This window comes from Dromiciops gliroides, chromosome 4, assembly GCF_019393635.1.
Source record: "Dromiciops gliroides isolate mDroGli1 chromosome 4, mDroGli1.pri, whole genome shotgun sequence".
NCBI classification, from domain to species: Eukaryota; Metazoa; Chordata; class Mammalia; order Microbiotheria; family Microbiotheriidae; genus Dromiciops; species Dromiciops gliroides.
The window spans coordinates 231764867-231789529 of record NC_057864.1 but is presented as its reverse complement, the minus strand read 5'-3'; the positions used below and the strand labels follow the sequence as shown (position 1 = coordinate 231789529).

At 39.7% G+C, this 24663-nt stretch overlaps 1 protein-coding gene across 1 annotated transcript in view; it reads right to left on the bottom strand.

The window, feature by feature from the left end:
* Positions 1-24663, bottom strand: part of STAG3 (stromal antigen 3) — a 49199-nt gene that overhangs the window by 21063 nt on the left and 3473 nt on the right. The window contains exons 3-28 of the mRNA XM_044002860.1: positions 23646-23759; positions 23198-23294; positions 20295-20371; positions 19855-20059; positions 18651-18802; positions 10883-10956; positions 10623-10746; positions 9807-9905; positions 9473-9552; positions 9024-9131; positions 8740-8848; positions 8335-8440; positions 7845-7948; positions 7441-7533; positions 7236-7325; positions 6749-6949; positions 6310-6380; positions 6128-6215; positions 5637-5717; positions 5437-5529; positions 5133-5301; positions 4872-5014; positions 4144-4245; positions 3366-3514; positions 3004-3132; positions 2739-2896 (exon numbers count right to left, since the gene is read on the bottom strand). Of these exons, the coding sequence (XP_043858795.1) occupies positions 2739-2896; positions 3004-3132; positions 3366-3514; positions 4144-4245; positions 4872-5014; positions 5133-5301; positions 5437-5529; positions 5637-5717; positions 6128-6215; positions 6310-6380; positions 6749-6949; positions 7236-7325; positions 7441-7533; positions 7845-7948; positions 8335-8440; positions 8740-8848; positions 9024-9131; positions 9473-9552; positions 9807-9905; positions 10623-10746; positions 10883-10956; positions 18651-18802; positions 19855-20059; positions 20295-20371; positions 23198-23294; positions 23646-23759 (3016 nt within the window). The remainder of the gene's footprint in view (positions 1-2738; positions 2897-3003; positions 3133-3365; positions 3515-4143; positions 4246-4871; positions 5015-5132; positions 5302-5436; positions 5530-5636; positions 5718-6127; positions 6216-6309; positions 6381-6748; positions 6950-7235; positions 7326-7440; positions 7534-7844; positions 7949-8334; positions 8441-8739; positions 8849-9023; positions 9132-9472; positions 9553-9806; positions 9906-10622; positions 10747-10882; positions 10957-18650; positions 18803-19854; positions 20060-20294; positions 20372-23197; positions 23295-23645; positions 23760-24663) is intronic.

The following is a 24663-nucleotide window of genomic DNA, read 5'->3' as shown; positions in this document are numbered from 1 at the left end:
AGGAGTACCTGAGTTCAAATCTGGCCTCAGATACTTGAAACTTACTAGCTGTGTGACCCTGGGCAAGTCACTTAACCCCCTATTGCCTGCAAAAAAAAAAAAAAAAAAAGAAGGGAGGCAGAAAGCTGGGAAACAATTTTTATGGCCAGTACTTCTGATAAAGGCCTCATTTCTAAAATATATAGGGAACTAAATCAAATTTATAAGAATCCAAGTCATTCCCCAATTGAGAAATGGTCAAAGGATATGAACAGGCAGTTTTCTGGTGAAGAAGTCAAAGCTATTTATTCCCATATGAAAAATGCTCTAAATCACTATTGATTAGAGAGATGCAAATTAAAACAACTCTGAGGTACCACCTGACACCTATCAGATTGGCTAATATGACAAAAAAGGAAAATAATAAATGTTGGAGAAGCTGTGGGAAAATTGGAACACTAATGCATTGTTGGTGGAGCTGTGAACTGATCCAACCATTCTGGAAAGCAATCTGGAATTATGCCCAAAGGGCTATAAAGCTGTGCATACCCTTTGACCACTTTTGGGTCTTTTTCCCAAAGAGATCATGGAAAAGGGAAAAGGACCCACATGTACAAAAATATTTATAGCTGCTCTTTTTGTGGTGGCAAGGAATTGGAAATTGAGGGGTTGCCCATCAACTGGGGAATGGCTGAACAAGTATATGAATGTAATGGAATTCTGTTGTGCTGTAAGAAACAATGAACAGGAGGAGTTCAGAGAAACCTGGAAGGACTTGCATGAACTGATGATGAGTGAGATGAGCAGAACCAGAAGAACATTGTACACAGTATCATCAACGTTGTGTGTTGATCTACTGTGATGGACTAGATTCTTCTCACCAATGCAATGGTACAGGAAAATTCCAGGGGACTCATGATGGAAGGGGATCTCCAAATCCAGAAAAAAAAAGAACTGTAAAGATGCTGATTGAACCATAGTATTTCTTTTGGTTTTGGTGCTGTTGTTTTTCTATTTTGAAGTTTTTCCTCATTGCTCTGATTCTTCTCTTATAACATGACTAATGCACAAAAAAGTTGAATGTTATTATTTATTTATATATATATATAACCTATATCAGATTACCTGCTGTCTAGAGGAGGTGGGGATGAAGGGGAGGGAGGGAGAAAAATTGGAAATTGGAAATCTTATCTAAACAAATGTTGAAAACTAAAATTAAAAAAAAAGATTACAGTTTCAGATGAATGTAAGAACCCTATTTCCCATAGGTTCAATGTATCAACATTTGCATTTTTTATTTTCCTCCTATTATCTAAGAATCTTACCCCCACAAAAGTTGAGGATTGATTGTATATGCTGGAACTATATAAATGTCAACTATAATCATTCTCTCTAGTTTTGTTGGGTTTTGTGTGTGTGTGTGTGTGTGTGTGTGTGTGTGTGACACTCTTCTCTCCTGGTTCTCCTCTTATCTCACTGCTTCTTCTCAGTCTCTTTTGCTTGATCTTCATCCAGGTTACAACTGTTTATAGTGGGTGTCTCATAGGGTTGTGTCCTGGACTCTCTTTCTCTTCTCCTCTATCAGCTCCCATGGATTTAATTATCATCTCTTTGCTAATGAATCTCAAATTTACTTATCCAATCTTAACCTCTCCGATGGCCTCTGGTCTTACATCTTCAAATGTCTATTAGACATCTTAAGCTCAATATATCCAGAACTGAACTTATTCTTTTCCCTTCTAAATTTTCTTCCCTTCCAAATTTTCTTATTACTATTGAGATTACTCTCGTAACCATCCTCCCAGTCCCCTAGTCTGGCAACCTTGAACTCCTCCCTGTCTCTCACCTTCCATATGCAATCTGTTGCCAAGGCCTGTTGATTTTATCTTCCTACATGAACTTCCTCTTGACACTGTCACTACCCTGATGCAGACCCCCCCATTACCTTATACTAGAACAACAGCATTAGCCTGCCAATTTGCCTGCCACAGGTCTTTTCCTACTCCAGTCCATCCTCCATTCAGATGTCAAAGTGATCTTCCTAAATCAAAAGTCTGACCACGTCACTACCCTACTAAATAAACTCCATTGGCTCCCTATTACCTTCAGGATCTTCTGGTGTTCAAAGCCCTTCATAATCTGTCCCCACACACACATTCTTTTCCACTCTTCTTATCCCTTATAACCTGCCTCCCTTGATCCAGTGACAATGGCCTCCATCTTGTTCCTTGAACAAGACACTCCATCTCTAGATTTTAGACATTTCACTGTTACGATGCCAAGAATGCTCTCCCTCTTCATCTCTACCCCTACGCTTCCCAATTTTCCTTCAAGTCCCAGCTAAAATTCTACCTTCAACAAGATGCTTTTCTTATTTCCTCTTAATCCTGGTGCCTATCTTCTGTTGATTATCCCATTTATCCTGTATATAGCTTTTTTGTACATAGTTATTTGCATGTTGTCTCCCTCACTGTGAGAGTGTGAGCTCCTTTTACCTTTCTCTGTATCTCCAGTGCTTAGAACAATGCTTTACAAATAGGCAGGCATTTAATAAATAACTGTTTTTATTGACTGAGTTTGGTTTTATAATCATCTGGGTTTGTTTATTCCTCTGTTTAGAATTCCTTTATTATAGCTCAATGAACTAAAGGCAGACCATGATGAAGAGAGGCTGCTGAGGGTTAAAGAAATAGCAATACTTGTTTGCTTACCCAGTGGAGAAAAGGGCAGACATTATGAAGTGTGCAGAAGATCCTTACCTTCTATACGTCTCCTCTTGGGCTGGGGGTGTCCCTGAGGTCTGGTCTCAGCACTGTTTTCTTGTGAGCTGAGGGAACGGCAATAGGAAATGATAGGGCTCCAAGAATGACTAGATGGTTGAGGGACCTGATGCAGGCACTTTTGCAAATAGGACAGCCTGAGACAGCAGAGAAAGGGAAAGGAGGTTTGAGTTACCAATGTCCCTTCCCCAATCCATTCTCCTTCTATAACCACTCCCACTTTATATTCCTGGCAATCACTTACAGAAGCTGTTTATCCTGGTGGAAAAGACGAGGAGAAAATTCTTCAAGCAGCTCCAAAAATGCCAAATTAGGAGGCTGATTTGAGGAACTAGCTGGAGGCAACTCTGCCAGGGAAAACTTGATGCCTTCTCTTCATAGGGAGAAAATTATCTTAGGAGGGTAGTCATCTCTCACATTCCTCCAAGGACCACTATATCTTATACATAAAACCTAGCTTGCTCCCTAAAGCCCAACAATCCCTACAACTTGTGTTCAGGATTATTCTTATTTCCCTACTTCTCCAAACTTTCCACAATCTTTGTTCAAGTCCTGGGCACCCAAATCCCACCTCTCTCCCCAGCTAGTATATCAAGGCATCCTCACTTGTGCAGCATGACGATAAGGTCACGGTTCTGCAGCTGCTGAGGTCCAAAGGTCAAGGCAAACCTCCGGGCCAGATCCCTCATCTCCATGAAGGCTGGGAGACTATCCAGGCCCTTTGATCCATGCTCCTGTAACAACTCTGTATACAACTGTTCTCCAGGAGCAGTTGTGTATTTGGAATGGGGAAGAACAGTATAAGGCAGGAAAAAAATAAGAAGAATTCACATTATGTACAAAGTACTTTTATAAACATTTCATTCAACTCTTTACCATTTTACCAAGGAAAAATCTGCAGAGCAGTTAAGTGATTTCCTCAAAGTCACAATAAAACAGAACTAGATCATCTAAATTCAAATCCAAGCCTCTTTCCATGATACTACAGCTTTGCTCTCCCATACCTTTGCTCAGTCACTCAGGAAAGCAGATCCTTTATCCTAACCCAATAGCAATGTCCAAGCATTGCCCATTGTGATAGATATTGGGGAAATGAAAAGAGGGCAGAAAAGAAGGAAATCAACCCTACCTTACCTCTAGGACTCCCAAGTTTAAGCAGAAAGGGAAAGTTACATGGGATAGGAATGGCATCTGCTTAGCCAGTCCATATGCATTTACTGGGTATCTCCATACTAAATGATATAGAGAATCTTTTAAAAAATGAAGCAAAATTCCTGTTCTTCAGTCATTTAATATACTAATTGGTAAAGGTTGGGCAGAAATATGTATAGGCTCTGAAGAAAGGATGTGATCAGATTGGGGGCCCTGAGAAGGAAGAGGGTACCTGTTTAAGGCTTAGCAGCAGGGTTTGAGAAGACTGTTTTCGGTTGATCTGTCTTGATCGTGTTAGTATTTCCTTGATGATGTCACCATAGTCATTATAGAACTGAGGGGCAAAACACAGAGAAAGTTTTCCCCTTTCTATTTATATATATATATATATATATATATATATATATATATATATATATATATATTCCCCCTTTCTATTAATAATTTCTTCTTCCAAGCATTCTCTTTAGTCAGGGTGGAAAAAATACCAAATATAAAGAAATAATTCCAACAAAAGTTTCAAAAGAAATCATGCTTAAGGAAAATATAAATAAGAATGGAAATTCCATCTCTAAAGATACCTACATTTTGCAGGCAGAATCAGAGGCCTCACAATGAGTACTAGTAGCTTCATAAAATGGAAACAGATTTTGGGGAGCACGTGAAGCTAAATTCTATACCTCATTAAATCCTCTCTCCTCTTAAAATTCACCCATCCGGTTTTCTTCCTTTCCTAGATAGGACAGGGTAGGGAAAGTTCTGGACAGAAGGAACAGACTCTTCTCTGGACCACTCATCTCTTTTCTAATCTTCCCAATCTCTCCTTGTTTTTCCTACTCTTGTTCTCTTAACTGTTACTCCAATTTGTTCTATCCCTTCTCCTCAGCCCCTTGCAGCACTTGAGGGTGTCTCTATGCCACTCTGTTTCTATCTCCCTCCATAATTAGCCCTATTCCATACCTTGCTGTAGTGTTTGAAGATATCTGAGGCTGCTTCCATCTCCAGAACTCCATAGAGCAACAGCTTACAGAATCCAGCCAAAAGACGACGACGCTGGTGCAGCTGTTCAATCTGTGCCTGTTCCTCCTCTGCATCTTTGCTATCTAAGCCACAGTACCAAGAGGAAACCAGTAAAATAAAGGTCATATTCCTCTGGCTCTGTGATCTAATCCCAGGCCTTAAGAGTTCTCCCCATCCACAGCCCCAACTCCACTCTGGTACCACTGCCTAGCTCTCCTGGCTGGATGAAGACATGGTCCATGAGGAAGCTGGCTAACTCTGACTGCAGGGTGGCCTCAGGAAGGTAGATGAGAGGCTTCAGATGATCCTGCCCCCCTAAAATCATCTGAGGGCTGAAGATAAGGAGCAGGTCACTTAATAAGACAAAAGCCTGATGGGAGAGAAGGTGAAGCCAGAGATAAAGAACAAAGGGTCAGACTATAAAACAAAGGTAATTTCTATTTGGTATGTTATCTCCTTACCCTAATGGAAATGTCCCACCCCCAAACTTCAGTAAAGGTCTCACTTGTTCTTGGATCTCTGAATCCACATCTGAAAGGCAGCTTTGGCAGAGATCACAGAAGGTTAACAGTTTGCCCCTCAAGCCCAGCACCTGCTCCTATGGAGGTGAATTGAGGAGGGAAATGATTACAATAAAAACAAAGACAGACTTCCTTGACTACCTTTCCCCTACATCCAATTTCCTCACATTAGATTCATAGTCACCTGTGAAGAATTTGATCCAGAGACATGAGCCAAAGTCCAAAGGATAGAGAAATAGATGAGAGTCAGTGCTGGGAGGATTATCTGCATGATTCAATGAAGGGAAAGAAAGGTGGAAAAAATATAAGGTACAGGAAGAGAAAATGTTGAAAGATGTGAGAGAGGGGAAAGACAACTAGGATGGGACTATCTCCCACCACATTCTCTCCCTTCACTTTAAAGGGAATATATGTAGGTCTAAGCCTTTGGACATTGGAAAGACTTGTGAGTACTCCCAGATTTGTCAAAGTCTCCTGGAATGAGGTGGCACCGATAGTCTTCTTCCAGGCAAAGAGAATAGATACCACTGGGTAGAAGTGGGGCACCTCCCAATAGAAGAGAAACATCCCTCCAAGTCCCTGGGAATATTCCTGGAATTGGAAAAGGCAATTTGGCAAGCCTAGAAGTCCTTGATAAGCTCCTGCCCTGTCTTCTTCCCCCTCCCCCTAGCTCACTTGTCGGGGAACATCTCCAGTATCCACAGCTTTTTGCAGGAGTCGGCAACATGGCTCATACAGCTCCCAGCGTGTTAGATCATGAGCACTGGAAATTAGGGTGGAAGGAGGAGAAAAGAGTTAAAATGGACTGTGCCAGGAGAAAAGTTAGGATAGGGAAAGGAAGAAGAGGAAGTGCTCACTTGTGGAAGGCAGAAAGACGCTTTAGAGTGGCTGCCATATTATAGACCTCGTCCTCATCCAAGAAGGAGCCCTAAGGACAAAATGGTCCTTACATCAGAATTTTTCCCAAAGAACCCACTTGTCCTTCCTCTTTAGCTCTAATTTTCCTTCTGGGACCTCAATATTTTGACTCTGGTTCTTAATTCCCTTCAAGAATGAAGAGTACTGGGGGCAGCTGGGTGGCTCAGTGGATATATTACCAGCCCTGGATTCAGGAGGACCTGAGTTCAAATCCAGCCTCAGACACTTGACACTTACTAGCTGTATGACCCTGGGCAAGTCACTTAACCCTCATTGCCCCACAAAAAAAAAGAAAAAAGAAGAAGAAAGAAAGAAAGAAAAAAAAAGAAAAAAAGGAATGAAGAGTCTTGATATCTGGGCTGTAGACCCAATTCTGACCTGTAGTAGCTCTTCTAGCTCCTGTTGGAAGCGGTCAGTCAGCAGGTCTACTAGCTGGCTTCGGGCAAAGTCTACCCGGCTGAAGAAAGTGAACTCTGGGTCACAGAGCAAGTAGAGGGCACGGGCCCCAGCCTCTAACACCACAGGTTCTGTATGCTTCACCACTACTTCTTGAAGCTGCTGAAGGAGCAACTCTAAGTGCTAGAAGAATACAGGATCAGTAAGGAGTAATATTTAGGGAGCTGAGGCTAGATGGGATAAGAGAAGGCACCACATGAGTCTAGGACTTGGGAGGGGAGTTTCAGTGACAATGCCAGGGCAAGGAAGTTTTGGTGTTAAGCAATAAAATACCTGAGTTCTAAAAAGGGAGAACCAAGGGCTAAAAATACAGCACCTGGGTCCCAGGATGGGAACAGAGGTCAGTGGACAGAATATATGGGAGAAGGGAAGTAATAAATGAGGAACATTCTTTCTGGTCTCCATTTACTTTCTCTAGACGTCCAGTGCAGTAGATGTTGAGGTCAAAGAAGTTGAGAAGCTGAAGCAGAGGGGAAACCTTTTCTGCATCTGCTGAGAACTGTGGTAGTTAAAGAATGAAACACAGATTAAGTTGCTTCACTTTTTGTTCCAGCCCCCAATCCCCTGGGAGACTTTCCTCATTTTTTTTCATTCTGATACTGAAGGGCAGATACCTTGGCCAGAAGCTGAGGCAGCAGAGGAATGAGGTGCTCTGTCAATTTTACCTTGTCGTCTGCCTGGATCTTACGCTCTCTGGCAGTGAAACCCTAGGAATCAGGGAGGTGCAAAAGGAACTGAAGGAAATGGGGGTGAATTCCAATTTAATAATAATTAAAGACTACCCCTCCTGACCAAATATTAAACATTTTCACTTTTTGCATACACCTCTAATTCACTTTCCAGGAATGAAGAAATAACTTAATTCTCTCAGAGAATTCTTAATTAACTCAGAGAAGCAGATGTATTTGTGGTTTTGGTGTGAGGTAGGGAATAACCTAGCCTGAGACCCTGTCAGAACCACTTGTCTTGATTCAGTACAGCCATCCTCCCATTATCCATACTACTCACAAGTTCATACCTTTCTCCCAGTGAGCCTCCCCACAGGAGGGCAACCCTCTGTAGCTTGCCGGGCACTAGACACAAGGATCTCTATCAGAGAGTTCTCCTGTATATCCCCCAGGCCTGGATGAGCAATTAGATAAAAACAGAGTCACAAACTAGCTCACAATCAATTACTCTATCTTTAGCTTTCTCAGACCAAATAGAAGCATAGCTTCCCCTGTTCTGAAAAATGTTTCAGCATGTTGTTGGGACCTTTATCAGCCTATTTATCAGCTTCTCTCATATAAAATAGATTTTTTAGTCCATATTTCCCAGTATCCAAGAAACCCCTCCTCCCAATTCAATTAAAAACTCTTTGATAGAGTCAGGTGTTATACCCATCTTTGTATCCCCAACATCTATCTGGCACAGTGCCTTGCACACAGTGGGTGCTTAATAAATATTTACTGAATTGACTGTCTCAGAAAACTCAGTCCAACTTCCCTAGCCCACCACATAGCTCTCACTTTGATCCTTCTCCAGCAGCAGCCCTGTCAAACTCTCCCAGTCCTTCAGCTGAGGCCCTGCACAGTCCCACAAGCTGTCCACCAGATAAGCTGCATGGTCATGGAGCTACGGAAGAGGGAGAATCAAAGGCCACAGATTTCTCTGCTGGGAAATGTATTGTACAGAGTACATTGTCTTTGCCCTTCCATAAACCAGTTATTCCTACCCTCTTCCTAAGCAACCTCACTGTCATTTAGTCATTGATGCCTAACTACCTTGCTCTTAGCATACTCACAGGCCCACAAAATCCACAAATAACAACCCAGTCCTGACAAGGTTTCTTTCCTTCCTGTGGCCCACTCCTTACCACCACCAACCTATAAAACATACATGATCAACATCCTCACTATCTTCTGTACACTTACCTCACTCTCTATGGAGAAAGCTAGCAGGAGATAAAAGAAATTCCTTCGAGGGTTGTGATGCTGCTCTCTTCCACTTGCCACTCCTACTTCACACTCAGGGAAAAAAAGCCTGGGAAAATGGTGAGCAAAATAAATATTGGGGGAGAAAGGAGTGAAGGGGGAAGATAAGGGGAAAAGGATACCTAGAGGACATGAGGAGTCTTGGGAAATGAATAGCAGGGGGCAAAAAAAAAATGGTAGATGATACATGAGGTAAGCAGGGTGAGAGTGAATCAGTAACGCACTTCCAATACAGAAATTCCCCTGCAGCAGAGGCCAAAGATCGGTTGGAAGCAAACACCACAGGATAGATACTCTCACAGTCAGTGTCTGTCAGTACTCCCTCCATGTTCCTGCCAAGAAAAGGGGGAAAGAGTGTCAAAGAATCCCAAGTACTCTACAGAAACAGGATGGCTATCATCTAGAAGAAGACCTAAAACTGAACCATGAGGAATGAAAGATAAAACTCACAAGAAATTTCAAAATGAAGAATATGCAGGAAGAAGGAGAAGAAGAAGAAGAGGATGAAGATAGGTGATCTCCTTCTGTGAGGATCTATCAGCACATAAGGAAGGCCCAGCCTACCTAGAGGTAGGGAAGAGGTATGAAGACTTTTGGAAAGGCAGCCAGCACTAGAAAGGTGAAAGGTGATCATCACAATCATATGCTTCCCCTCCCACATTTCAGAACTCACTTCAGAATTAAGGTCAGTAGCTTGATGGACTCCACAGCTACATCATACTCTCGGTCCATCACCATGGAAACCATTCGATCCTATCAGAGGGAGAACATAACCCACAAACTCTTTTTATTCTCCTCATCCCAAGGTACCAAATATCCCCAAACCTTTCCATCATGCCCTCTTATAATCTTAAAGGATCCTAAGGGGAGGGAATGGAAAATTATGTTGAGTGGGCTTAAGAGGCATAGGAGCAATAGGAGTGGTAAAATCAGGACTGCAGTAGGATAACAAATGAGAAACAAGGGAAAGAAAAGAAAGGAACATCCCACCACTATCCCAATTTAACCTTAAAGCGGCTGGTAAAAAGCTCCAGACAGGAAATGAAGTCCGGGTTGCTATACAAGCCTTGAAGAGCCTTCAGACACTTCAGACGAACTTCCCGTTGCTATGAGAGGAAGCCAAAAGGAAGAAAAGGTGGCTAAACTTCTTACTAATCCTGTAGAGATATCTTTTATTTCCCCATCTTGTAAAAATTACCCATTTTGACCAGAGGATCCTCTTAAAGACAACTTGGGAGAATCTATAAAAGACTGTATACCTATCATTCCTATCACCCTAGAGAAGAGCTGTGGCATACACCTAGAGGGGACCATCGTGGATGGATTCCTGGTTTCTCAGCCCAGTTTCTTTCTTCTCAGGTATTATTAGTATACCTGTTATCTATATACCACACACAAACAATCATGAAGATATATACAAACATATTTATATGCCCTTGAAAGGCATATAAATTTTCACATATATGTGCATGCATACATGTGCGCACCTGTGCTTCATGAATATATACTACATGCATACATACATACACACACACATACATACATACAGCTACCCACAACCTCCTTTACCTTTCTCCTCAGGCTAAGATTCAATTTCTTCTCTGAAACATTTCCTAAACACACACACACACACACACACCTGCTTCTCAGTTACCTCTCCCTTTCTTAAGAGGGCACAAAAATTTAAGAGTCAGTAGCTTGATAGAGAAAACACCATCAAGGACAGCTATTGTCTTAGAATAGTAGTAAGAACTTGAAGAGTTGGGCGGCCTTCAGGCTAAACTGGGACTAGAAGAAAGGAAAAAGGAAGACTCTCAATCAACCTTATCATGCAAGGTCCAGCCAATGTACTTGAGGTAGCTGTCAGTGAGGAAGGACATGCTGTAACTTTGCATCCATGTCCCAATCTCTTCCATGCAGATGGCACGGATCTCAGGGAGGACATCCCTGCAGTCAAGAGAAATAAAAGGGCACAGCCATCTTCTTTCTATCTGGCAAGACACATCTCATCCCACAAAAAACAGCCCTCACCTAATTTTCCTATTTAACAGGTAGATCATAGGAGGGGAGCCCCATGCCTCACCTGTACCGGTGTACAAAAACACCCCTGAAGATGGCATTCATCATTCCCTCGATCTCCTCTTGGTGTTCCTGGAGCTGAGACATGGCATGTGAAAAGAGAGAATGAGAGAGAGAGAGTGAGAGAGGGAGGCAACAAACAGTAGTTGCAGCTGAAGACACAGACCATATACTCAGGTCCTCCAGTGGCACAGAAGCCACAGAGGTCCAAAAAAGCCTCATTCCCCCAGCTACCCCAATATCCCCTGACCCCACCACCATCATTTCATGTTAAGTAAAGCATATAGTCTGACTTAAGGAGTTTTATGCTCCCCTTCTATGATTCTTATTATCGAATATGCAATGAAATGCCACAGGACTTAGGAACCATCCAATCCCAAAAAGTAACCAATCCGCATTTCAGACTTTATTTGTGGACTGTTGTAATAAATACTATCACAATTTTTAAAGGATTCTCAAGGCATGGTTGCTACTCTCACTGGGCTAACATAAACAATGCTAAAAGGTAGCATAAGTCATAAGCTAAAGAAATGTTATAAACACTAAGTGCTATGGGGATAGAAAGGAAGGAGAGCTACTATGGACTAAATCGGTCAGGAAGATAGATTTTACAGAAGGATTTTAGTTGGGCTTTGAAAGGACTTTAGATGAATGGAGAGGGAGAAGGAGGGCATTCCCCAATAGTGGTATAGACTGAGAAAGTTACCAAGACATGAATGCACAAGGAACGCTAGAACATGAGTAGAAGAGGGATTTTTCCCCCTAAAGTAAAAAGTACATGGAGGGCATTTATGGGAGATAAAGTTAGAAAAGGAGATAGGAGAAAAATATTACTGAGGGCTTTGAATGTCAGGCTAAGGATTTTGAACTCTATTCTGCAGACAAATGGGAAAGCACTGAAAGATTCTAGATGGAAGTATAATAAAAATTTATGAAAATGAATGTCAGTGACATGTTTAGACTTGATTAAGGAGGCAAGAAAGTGGAGTGAAGAGACCAATTAGTTTTGTTGTTCAGTTGTTTCAATGGTAACTGACCCTTTGTGATCCCATTTGGGGTTTTCTTGGAAAAGATACTGGAAGGGTTTGCCATCTCCCTCTCCAACTCATTTTACAGATGAGGTAACTGAGGGAAACAGAGTTAAGTAACTTGCCCAAGGTCACACAGCTAGGGAGTGTCTGAGGCTAGATTTGAACTCAGATCTTCCTGACTCCAGGCCCAGTGCTCTATAGCCACTGAGCCACCAGCTGCCTCTAAAGTGATATAAATAGGATATAAATTAAAAGGAAGGAACAAATGTGAAGGATATATCAGCAGGACTTTAGGTCTTAATAGAATCAGAGGAGTAGTCTGTAAAATATTGGATTTGGAGTTAGGAAGACCTGTATCCTGCCTCAGATCCTGGTAGGTTTATTTTGTTCCTCAGTTTCCTCATCTATAAAATTACCTTTAAAGTCCTTTCTAGCTCTGAATCTTTGATCCTATAATCCTCTAGGTATAATTCAAAGGTTTCAAGTATGAGTGACTTGTAAAATGATATTTCCTCGCAATAACCCTGGGAAGTAGGTAATACAAATATTACTGTCTACTCATGAGGAAATTGAGGCTCAATGAGGCTGTTATTTGTCCTTGGTCATACAACACCAGGGACAAACAGGGTAGACGTGGTTTAGGGTCTGGTTTAAGAGGGAAAGAATTAAAGTTCATTTATAGATCATTGGAATGGAATAAAGAATCTAGAAGTGGGACCAAGTGATACCAATTAGTGGTTGATAAACTCAAAATCCCAACACCTTGAAGAATATTTTTTTTTGAAAACTTGATAGCAATATGATATATATACCTCTCATATACTATAACCTATCTTGATTGTATCAATGAGTTATTTTTTAAACTAAAATAGCAAAAAAAATATAACATATTCGTTTTGAAGAAGATAACAATCTTTAGAAAAATGGAAAAAAACTATTAAAGACAAAATGAATGAATTTGATTACATAGGCAATTATAGATTCTATCAGCTTAAGGGATTCATGGTATGGGAATTCCTGCTACCCACACTGATCACAAACTTTTTATGACTTAGGCAATAAGTCCTGGGAGTTGCTTAAAGGTTAGAGTGGTTAAAAAATTTGCCCAAGGTCATACAAGTTGTGTCACAGAAAGGATTTTGAGCCTAGGTATTCCTAGTATCAAACTCATCATTCTTCCCACTATGCTACAAGACCTCTGGAATTATGTAAGAATAAAAGATTTTCTAAATGAGAAAAAACAATACATTCACAATAAAAAGAAACAGATGAAGAAAACAATTCTTGCAATTACTATATCTAAGAAAAATCTTCTAGGATATATCTAGAAGAGATACAGATGTATGAGCAATACTCATTTCCCAATAGAAAAACTGTTAAGTGATAATTGGGGGGGGGCAGGGCAATGAGGGTTAAGTGACTTGCCCAGGGTCACACAACTAGTAAGTGTCAAATGTCTGAGCTCGGATTTGAACTCAGGTCCTCCTGAATCCAGGGCCAGTGCTTTATTCACTGCACCATCTAGCTGCCTCCAAGTGATAATTTTCAAAGGACAAAATAACCACTTGAAAAATCATTTAAACTCTCTAACAATGAGAAATACAAATTAAACAACTCTTAGCTGCCACCACACATATACACATATATCAAATTCACAAAAAAGTTTAAAACAATAAAAATCAACACTGGTGTGGTTAAAGGAAAAACAGACACTCTATGAACATTTTTGGGACTTGAATAGGACTGTGATTCTTCTTGATTCTATTCTATGTTCTATTCTGTTCTATAGGGGCAGTCTGCAACCCATTCATGGTCTTTCTTCTCATTGATAGCTAGTGAGATTCTCATCCATAGACTTCTCTTAAGCCTAAACAAAGGATCTACCTAATGTACCAGGGGCTTTCTTCTGGGTCTTTCATTATCTTTCATTCTCTCAATACGTAACTGAACCATCTCCTTTATAGATCAAAGAGGATGTCTTTTATGCTATTTCTTTGACAAAGAACAATAGTAATAATGTTGCTGCTTACTTATATCCAGTATGTGTTTTTCCATTATTCTTTTGGTCACTTGAAGTTTTAATTCTTCAGAGATTGTAGCTTTCTGTTGTGCAGTCACATAGTACACCAGGAAAAGGCATTTACAATATGGATTATAATAACGAGGAAAAGCTTCAGATTGCTAAAAACACCCTACAATTTCCCAAAGATGATCCAATCCACAATCATTCAAGATCTCACCCAGAATCTTTGTCCTTATGAACTAATAAAATAGACTATTAATTCATACATCTTAATCAGGTGTTCTTCATTTGGTCTAATAATCACAGAAAAGAAAAACAAAATATCTTTTTAATAGCTATGGGTCAACAAATCAACAAGCATTTATTAAGCACTTTCTATGCACCAAAGAATTGTGCTAGGTTCTAGGGATTTAAAAAGACAAAAGTGAAGCAGTTCCTAATCTCAAATAACTTACATTCTATTAGTGGAGAAAACATTTACATATATTAAATAAACACAAGGTGATGGGGGGAAGGAAATCTGGGATGAGGATTGCAAACTAGGAGAATTCTATATACTATTTTTGAGTTGAGTCTTAAAAGAAACTATGAATTCTAGAAGAGGTGAGGAGAAGTATATTCCAGAAAGGCAGAATACTGATATCTTCTGGGCTGACCTTTTTGGTGGTATTAATATTATCTGCTTTTCCCCAAGTGGATTAAGAATATCTATCATCTATATTATGATATACATTTAGATGAATAATATAGCTATTAGTGAATAACTTACCCAGATGAGCTTGGTAAATAAGTTGGGCCTTTAAATGAATTGACTATTTGATGAGATATAATTTGTAAGTTTCCAACATTCTTTTCCATGTTTGGGGGGTGGGGGTCAGGAGGAGGGTATGTTTCTCTATTGGGTTAAGCAAACAAGTATTTGCTTCCTATGACATTTTGGGACGATTTTAGCATTACAAGGCATTACATTCTCTCTTGGTTAAATTTCTCTACAAAAACATAATCACTGGGATCAATGTTTTTATTTTTATCCATTTCCTAGAGTACATAAATAGGCCAGATTGAGGTTGTCATAATTACACAAGGCACTATTTTCTCATTTTTATCCTTTCTTCTAATTTGATATTAATTTTGACCATTGTTTAATCAAATCGTTGATCTGACTGCACAGATAACTGATTCTAAAATCTCTCCTGCATCAGTAATAAGTCACTTCCTTTCTTTTATGAGATAATCAATTTCATTTTTTGTGATATTGCTTGGTGCTTTCATCCTCTGACTCTTCTTTAAGAAAGTCTATACATGTATAAGACTTTTCAAATAAACTCTAAGTGTTTAGAATCTTTCATCTCTTAATCCTAAACCATATTGTTGCAACATGCTGTTTATTATCTTTCCTCTTCTGAGTTCACTTTAACAATGAAGAAATCAAGTATTAATTCAGGTGCAAGTTTTTTTTAACAAGTAGGGAATATACAAAAAAATTACAAAACTTATTCTTATCCTTTGACCCTTTAACCACTATCTGCTAGGACTGCACTCTAAGAACATAATTAAAATTTTTAAAAGAATAAAATATTCATAGCCTCTCTAATACTACAATGGAAAAAAAGGAAAAAAATCTACATGTGATCCTGAGTTAAGGGACCTTATAAATCATCTAGTTCCACCCTCTCATTTTACAAATGAGGAAACTAAAACTCGATGTCTGGGGAATGGCTAGATAAACTATGGTATATCAGAGAGTGGAAAGAGCAGTTGCAGTAAAGTAGTAATAAGAACAGAAACTAGACTGCAGGTATTTTAAGAAGTGAGTCATGAAGAGATGAAGGCAAGTATAAAAATTATTTTTCAGAAGAAAGCAGCATAATATGGGAAACTTTTTCATGTGTAAACCCTGTTCTAAGGCCCATTGATATGAGACTATCTTCTTTTTTTTTTTTTTTTTGGTGAGGCAATTGGGGTTAAGTGACTTGCCCAGGGTCACACAGCTAGTAAGTGTTAAGTGTCTGAGGCTAGATTTGAACTCAGGTCCTCCTGAATCCAGGGCCAGTGCTCTATCCACTGTACCACCTAGCTGCCCCTGAGACTACTTCTTATTGGTGGAGATGAATACCCTGCCCTGGATGAGGGGTGGGGAAGAGTTGGAGAAGAGGTAAGAAAGGTAAGAAGAGATAAGAAAGCTCCAGACTTCACCAGTTCCTTTTTGGGACTCTTCAAACACCATTTCCCTTTGAGACTTGTTGGGTGCTTCTCTGTTTTCAGCTTTGAAAAAGAAAATGAAAGAAGCCAACCCCACCTCAGGTTGCTGAGGAAAAAGACACTAAGAAGACAACTTCATCATGTCCCTATCTCTAGTTTGCTACACCAGAAACTGCAGAGAAGTTACTCTTGGGGTGAGGTCCAGAACTCTCTTTCTTGGTTGAGCTGAGTAACCTTGATCCCAACGGGAGAGCTCCTTCAGTCTCTGTCTGGTATATATTCTCCTATTGTATAACTTCCCTGATATTTTATTTTGCTATCTATTTAGATAAATGGGTTTCTTTTCTATTCACTATTGTGGAACTGGTAATTAAGTGGGTCAAGCCTTGGCTATAAAGCTTAGGGTCTCCCTTCCCTCCAAAATGACAAATCAACCAGTTTAGCTCAAACCCAATCATATCCCCTAAATGAACAATATTTAAGGAAGCAGATAAATATACTTCTAGCCTCTGACTCCAACTTCCTGCTTCCCCTCTTGGGAGGAATTAAAGGCTCCCTTGAGAAGGGTTAGGAGGAAAAGAGGCTACAGATGTCTATTCTGCCTCCTATCTAGCAAACAAGGACAGTCCTCAAACACTGGTGGGACCCTCTCATATACTTGGGGACTTGTGGTCTTCCTTACACATGACTATACATATTTGATACAAGGTTTGTTTTGTTTTGTTTTGTTTTAATGGGGGAGGTGGGAATGAAAGAAAACAAATGCTTAATTGGAAAACCAATTAATTGAAGGAGAAAGCTGGAAGTCAAAGAAAAGGAAATAGGACTGTATGGAGAGCAGGAATGATATATAAAGACACATATAAAATGGCAGAGAGTAGAAAGAGAAGAATAGCAAACACTACTACTATATTTTGGAAAGCAATATAAGCAGAAAAGACAGAATACTTTGTTAAAATTTATATTAAATAATTTTCCCTTTTCTAAAACTAAAAAAAAAAGTAAATAGTTCAAATTTTATGGTTTTACTAGGATTTTTGAGAGGCAGTGAGGCAGTCTCTAGTGGAAAGAAAGCTGACCTAAAAGCCAGGAAGACAGAGTCAAGTCCCTCCTCTAGACACATACTGCTTCTGTGACCCTGGGTAAGTCACCCTCAGTGCTCTTGGGAACTCTGAAACTATAACAGACTACTCTTTTGAAAGTTGGCAGTGAAAATAGGAGTAGCAGAGTGAGGAGAAGCATTTTTTTCTCTCAAGATTAGAGGTAGCCTGAATAGTATATGTAGGTGCTGAAAAAAAAAATGGATGAAGGAAGGTACTGGAAGAGGGTATAAAATATCACTGCTATAAAGAGATGTGCAAGATCTGATGTATCAGTGCAAAGAAAATACTCTATAGCTATTACTGATATTGACAAAATTTTGAGGGGGTCAGAGAAAACAGAACAGGTAAGAAAAAAGGCTCCTTCTTTGGAGATTTCATCATGGAAGATCTCTCATTATGGAAGAGACCCTACCAGACAAATCCTGTTTTGACAAGTACACAGAAGAAAGTCTTGTCAATCATAATGTGAAATTAGATTCTGAAATAAAGAGAGAATGTAATGCCTCAAAAGAAAGGGAAAATCTAAGTGTGATCTATGTTATAGAAACTTTCAGACATGAGGAGGTTTTACATTCAGTCATTAGAACCTCAAACTGGTATTGTTGTCTTCTTATTAATTCTCAAATTTCCATTCTCTCAGTGATTTGGTTCCTAACCTAGTTGGTGTGAGGTTTGGGAGTTGAGAAAAGCCTCAGAGACCATCCTGTTGTTATTCAGTTGTTTCAATCATGTCCAACTCTTCATGACCTCATTTGGGGTTTTCTTAGCAAAGATACTCGAGTGATTTGGCATTTCCTTCTCCAGTTCATTTTGCAGATAAGGAAATTGAGGAAGGTAAGTGATTTGCCCAGGGTCACACAGCTGGTAAGTGTCTGAGGCCCAAATTCGAACTCAGGAAGATGAGTCTTCTAGGCCTGACATTCTATCCAGTGCACCACCTAGCTTCCCTAGACTCTCCTACATGTCACACAAATATCAAGCTTTAGACACTTTGTCCATGATCATATGCTAGTATACATATACTTATGATGATACACATGAAAATTAAAATGGATTCTGTCAAAGTACAGAATTGAAGATTAAATATATTGATTTCTAGAAGGTCTAAGTTTATTTAATTACTGTATGATGACTACTGACAGGTTCATATGGGGTCTGATAACATTGTGGAGTGGGAAAGTGAGGACAAGTCCAGTAATTTGCCATAGAAATAGACCAGAGGGGCGCAGTGGATAAAGCACCGGCCCTGGATTCAGGAGTACCTGAGTTCAAATCCAGCCTCAGACACTTGACACTTACTAGCTGTGTGACCCTGGGCAAGTCACTTAACCCCAGTGCCCCGCAAAAAAAAAAAAAAAAGAAATAGACCAGAGAGGAGTTAGGAGGAGTAAATGGTGCAGGTGAAATCCTCACCTCCTTGCGTTTCTCCAACAGGCTCTCTAGACGTTCAGGGGACCTCTGGCCCAGATCTTTGCTGCGTTCTGCCTCATACTGTCGTTGATTGTTGTCCTTTTGGAGATTCAGGTGAAGGGCAACGTTTACTAGGCCAGTCATTAACTTCATGGCTATAAAGGATGTGGGCAGAGAAGGGCAATAAGAACAGAACAAAAAGGATCAGGAAAAATATTTGTGCAGATGGAGAAAGGGTGTCACAAAAGAAGAAATGGAGGGGAGGATTATGAAGAAAGAAATGAAGATACAAAGTTAGGGGTGGGAGAGGAAACTTGGGCCAAGTCCTATCATGGTTCTATTTCTAACATAGACCTATACCCAAGTGCTGTTGTTAAAGCAGCCCCTTTCTTTGTACTACTGCCACTAACTAATTTTAACCTGACTGGGGTAACTGTTGATTCTCCTGGCCTAGGCACTGTTAAGCTTTTTTTCTTTCCTTACTGTATCCAAGAAAAAGATGAGTTTTGTCAAAAAGAACTTGACAAGCACCTAAGGGGAAAAGGTAAAATAAAACATGTATTAAGTACAGAACTAATGAATTACAAAGACAGGAAATCTTATCATAGGCTATCCCTAATCGAGTTAAAAGGGACAGATTTGGCAGGTATCAATAGCTAGGGCTCACATTCATGTCTTCTGAATGCATGCCCAGTATTCTTTCTACTACATTAAAGAATTACTTTGCTTATCTGAAACCTGAAGATGAGCTACTAGTCCTTAGGTCAGGAGGTTTTGAACATATTCCATATGCTATTTCCCACTCCTTGCCAGAAGTATTACTTCTGGTGAGGCACAAGGAGAATGGTATAGCGAGGAGTCACCACCATGACATACCACCTTCACATTTCATTAAATGAAACGTGGGAAGCCACACATTCTCATACTTTTCCTACCAGGGAAGAGTGCCTACCACTAATCCAGTTACTTGTGGATCACCTAAAATAGAGAGTCTTAAGACTACAGGTATGTTAAGTAACCCAGTGTTGGCACCAAAGAAGCAAAGCTTTGGACTGAAGAACTAGGATTTTACTAGGAAGATCCCAGACTAGAAAGCAGGCTGACTGGATATTGAGCAAGGAATATTTCCCCACTCCCAAACCCTCGTGTAATGCCAACACAACCTAAACCCAGTGCTCTTAGTCCACCTCACTAAGTATATACTTACCAGCCAGTGTGCTGGTGTGACGGAAAGCACGGATCTGAGAATCAGACAGACCAGTGAGTAGGGAGATGAGGTTATCCATGAGGAAGTCATCATAGAGGTAGCTGTACTGACACTGACACACCAATGCACCCACAAATTCACAGAAGCTGCTTCGGAATTTCCTCCAGGCTGGACCTGGTGCTGCCAGTGGGTATTTTACAGAATCCTACAGAAAGAAATAGCATTTCAATGGGGAAATTCATTAAGTGAAAGGGACCCCTTATGTCCAAAGTCTAATTCCTCTCCTATCTCCCCACCCCCACCCCTGAAGAAAGGCTAAGATTGTATTCAAGCATTCTCAGGCCTGAAACACTACTATAAGAAAAGGATAATGGTTTTTCAATTCAATAAAAATAAGGTACAAGGAACTCCTGATTTCCTTATCCCCATCTTGTTCCCACCTCATCAAATTTCTCTGTCAGATGCTGGATGATCTCTGAATTCTGCATGGTCTTGAACATCTCATGGGTTACTATACCTGAAGGACAGAGGAATTTTGATTTTAAGGGATAGAAAGAGATAGAGTAAGTTAGCTATTTGCAGACACATCAAGAAATGAAATAACAATAAGAACTTAACATTTATATAGTATCCTAAGATTTACAAATGTTTTATACACATTTTGTAATTTAAGCTTCATAACAATTCTGTGATGGCAGGACCACAATTCAAACCTCATTTCATAGATGAGGAACCAGAGACTCAGAGAAGTTCAGTGACATGCCCAATATCTCATAGCTCATAAATGGTAGCATGACAACAGGGTACCACTGTGCCTTGCTGAAGGGATAAAGTATAGAATATATTTATGTAACAATAAATAAATAATAGTATTGTTGCAAATGTGGTTTTAAGTGAACTACAATGTTGGGGGATAGGAAACTGAGGGGGAGAAGGGAGGAAGAGCTGCTATATAGAACCCAGGTGTTCTTTATTCTTTTACCTATAGCACATTATGTCACCATCTTTTTCTCCCCTTGGTGCTGGCTTTAAACTTACATTTCAAAAGAAAAGTTTTATCCAAACTTAAAAAAAAAATCTATTGTCACTTCCCAATGACCACTCCCTGCAACAGAATCCTCCTCCCTCCCTTGCAATAATGAAATACAGTTAAGCAGAACAAATCAACATATCAGCCACATGAGCCATCTGCCTCATTCTATACCATCTCTCCATCATCTCTCAGGAAAAAGGAGGGAAATAGGCTTCACCATGAGTCCTCTGAGGTCAAGATTAGTGATAGTACTGATTAGGGTTGTTTTTCTTCACATTCATGTGTAAACCGTACATTCTTATATACATTGTATGTACATTTTTATATCATTTTTTTCCAGGTTCTGCTTATTTCACCCTGAAATAGCCCATATAAATCTTCTCAAATTTTCCTGCAATTTTTCATAAATTTATGGTTTCTTACAATGCAAAAAAATATCTTAAATATATTTGACAGTCTTTTCCCAATCAATGAATTCCCACTTTGTTTCAGTTCTTTGCTACCCCCCAAAAAGAGGCAGCTCTAGGCACTGGAATGAGGAAAACCAAGAGGCCCTTTTTCCTCCTTTTGTGAGCAGTAAACAAAGTTCTGAGGACTGCCATTGCAGTTCTGCTGCTCATCATTTGAATTCTCCTGCAATATATAGAATAACATTCATTCAGTTATATAACCATCATAAACACAGAGCAGGATGGTATGCTGGCTAGATGGCTGGCCTCAAAGCCAGTAACAACTGAATTCAAATCCCAATGTGTTGTGTGTCTTTGGGTATATCCCTTAACCTCTGGAGGTCAAGTTGCCTAGAGGCAACTATAAGTTATATAAGTTTTTCTTTAAGTTATAGAAAAAGGGCTAACCTGCACTGGAGGTACAGTGCCTACAGCACTGGACCTAAAGTCAGGAAGATTGGAGTTCTAATCCAGTCTCAGATACTTACTAGCTGTGTGACTCTGGGCAAGTCACTTAACTTCTGTTTGCTCAACTATAAAAGGGAAACACTAATAGCACCTACCTCCCAGAGTTATTGTGATAATAAAATGACAGTATTTGCAAAGCACTTAGCACAGTGCCTGGTACATAGTAGGTGCTATATATAAATTCTAGCTAGCTAGCTAGTAGTGGTGGTGGTGGTGGTAGTAGTTCTTCATTGGGAGCTTCCTCTGCCAGTGAAATCATAATCAGGAACTGAGACAGTGATATTTGAAAGGTTAGGAAAAAGAGGTTAAGTGCCATGATATTGGAGAAGGACAAACATCTCAGTTTTAAAAAGAGAAAAGGAGACAGTCTACAAACTAGGCTAGTGAATTTGACTTTGATTCCTAGGAAAATTCTAGAACAGATCATTAAAGTTATGGTTGATGAAAATCTAGAAAGGGAAGTAGTAAGTTACTGAGAATAACATTTTTTGTCAATAGCTTGGATCAACATAACTTGGTTCAAGAATTTTTATCAATAATTTGGATAAGGTATAGATAGCATGTTTATCAAATTTGCAAATGGCTCAAAGCTGGGAGGGAAATGACAGAGTCCAGATCCAAAAGGATCTTGATAGACCAGAGCATTAGGTTGAATCTAACAAGATAAAATTCAACATGGATAAACATAAATTTTTATGCTTTGTTAAAAGAAATCAATTTCATGAATAAAAGCTGGGGAAGGGCGATTAGACAAGTCTTAAAAAACTATCTGGGAGGTTGTGGTATATGATAGTAAGTTGTAGTACATGATTTGTTATGGAATACTATTGTACTATAAGAAATGACAAGCAGTGACCCTGGGTAAAGCACTTAATCTCAATTGCCCCCCACACACACACACACACATACACACAAAGAAATGACAAGCAGGCTGATTTCAGAAAAACCTGAAAAGACTTACATGAACTGATGCAAAGTAAAGTGAGAAGAACCAGGAGAATGCTGTAAACAGTAACAGCAATATTGTACAATGATCAGCTGTGAATGACTTAGCCATTTTCAGCAATATAATCATCCAAGACAATTCCAAAGGACTCATGATGAAAAATGCTACTCACCTCCAGAGAAAGAACCAAAAGTAAAATGGGCTGCCTTGAAGATTTTCAAGTAGAGAGTGGGTGACTGGTTTTGTCATAGTGACGATTCCTGTCACATATGGACTGAACTACTTGGTCACTGAAGTCCCTTCTAACTCAATTCTGATACTGTGAAAAAGGCTTATTATCACAGAGGGAAGCAGAGTAGGAAATTTATTTCGAGATAATAACAGCCTAGGAATTCAGGAAAGCTGGAGAACAGGCCAAGGGATTAAGGAGAGGGGGAGTCTCCTTACCTTTGCACCCACAAGCCCCAATGAAAAAGTTAATGAGTTCTAGGAATCCTGCATCTTGATCCTGTTTGTAGCTCTCCAGCCAGTCATCTACCACAATCTAGAGTAGGAATGTCAGGAAGGAAAAAAATGGAACTAAGAGATGACAAGAATAAAATCCATACATGTACTCGCACCCAAGTTCTTTCTCTGACTTATACTATAGCCCATTTCTTCCTCATCCCACAGTCACAGAGCTTCTCCTATCCTGAAAAGTCTCTGGAAAAGAGACACTCCCACCCTTGCTTCCCAAGCCTCTATATCCCTCAATGTTTTCGAGTCCTACTTGAGGTCCAATACCTGTCCTTCCTATCTCAGCTTAGGTTAATTAAACTATCAATCCAAGGCTGTAGACACCTGCCCTTATCTTCCCATCACACAGAGAATAAGTTAATAACAAATGAAAGTGTACCTGCATGGCACTCTTGGCAGTCTTCACAGCCTCTAAGAGGTCACTAGCAAGGGGTTTCAGATTCCTATGGCCATCACAGTCTTTTCTGGACCCCTTCCTTGGATGCTTGGCCACCTGGGGAAGTGTAGAGAAAGGGGGTGAGAACAGAAGATCAAGATCTCTATGCACAAAAATATTAGAAATAATACTACTGGGGCAGCTAGGTGGCACAGTGGATAAAGCACTGGCCCTGGATTCAGGAATACCTGAGTTCAAATCCAGCCTCAGACACCTGACACTTACTAGCTGTGTGACCCTGGGCAAGTCACTTAACCCCCAATACCCTACCCAAAAACAACAACAACAACAACAAAATACTACTATGAGCAACAAAAGGGTAGCAGTCACATGTGTCCAATGACTGAGAAATGGTTAAACATGCCAAACGTACTGGAATGTTATTCTGCTTTAAAAAATAATAAATATGAAGAACTCAGAAAATCATGAGAACATTTGCATGAAGTGATAGAGAGGAAAGAACACAGAACAAAAACGATGATTTTGAAAATAAAAATAACACTAATCAGGTCAAATGGACAATGTTTGTACCAAATTAATCAACCTTCAGTACATGTTCTTTCTGTCAACAAGAGTGCTATGTTCTAAAAGTTTAAATTACTCTATTAGAAAATTTTGATTAACAATTTTCAAGGATGAACTTTATAGGAGTTGGTTGAGAAGTGTCTTTGGTATCAAAACAAAACAAAACAAAACACAGGTTTATGAGTTAGAAAGAAAAAGAGAACAAAATTTAATTCCAACCCTCATTCTTCTCTTCCACCCCATCTAGTAGCAATATATATGAAATGACAAACCAATTTAATTTAAATTGTAAGTTTAAATTAAAGCTTTTAAAGTTATTAAAGATATTTAAATTGATTTCACAGTATTTTAACATGAGAGGCCCTTTAGAGATAATCTAGTCCAAACTTCTCATTTTACAGATGAGAGAACTGAGGTCTGAAGAGGTGAAGCCGAA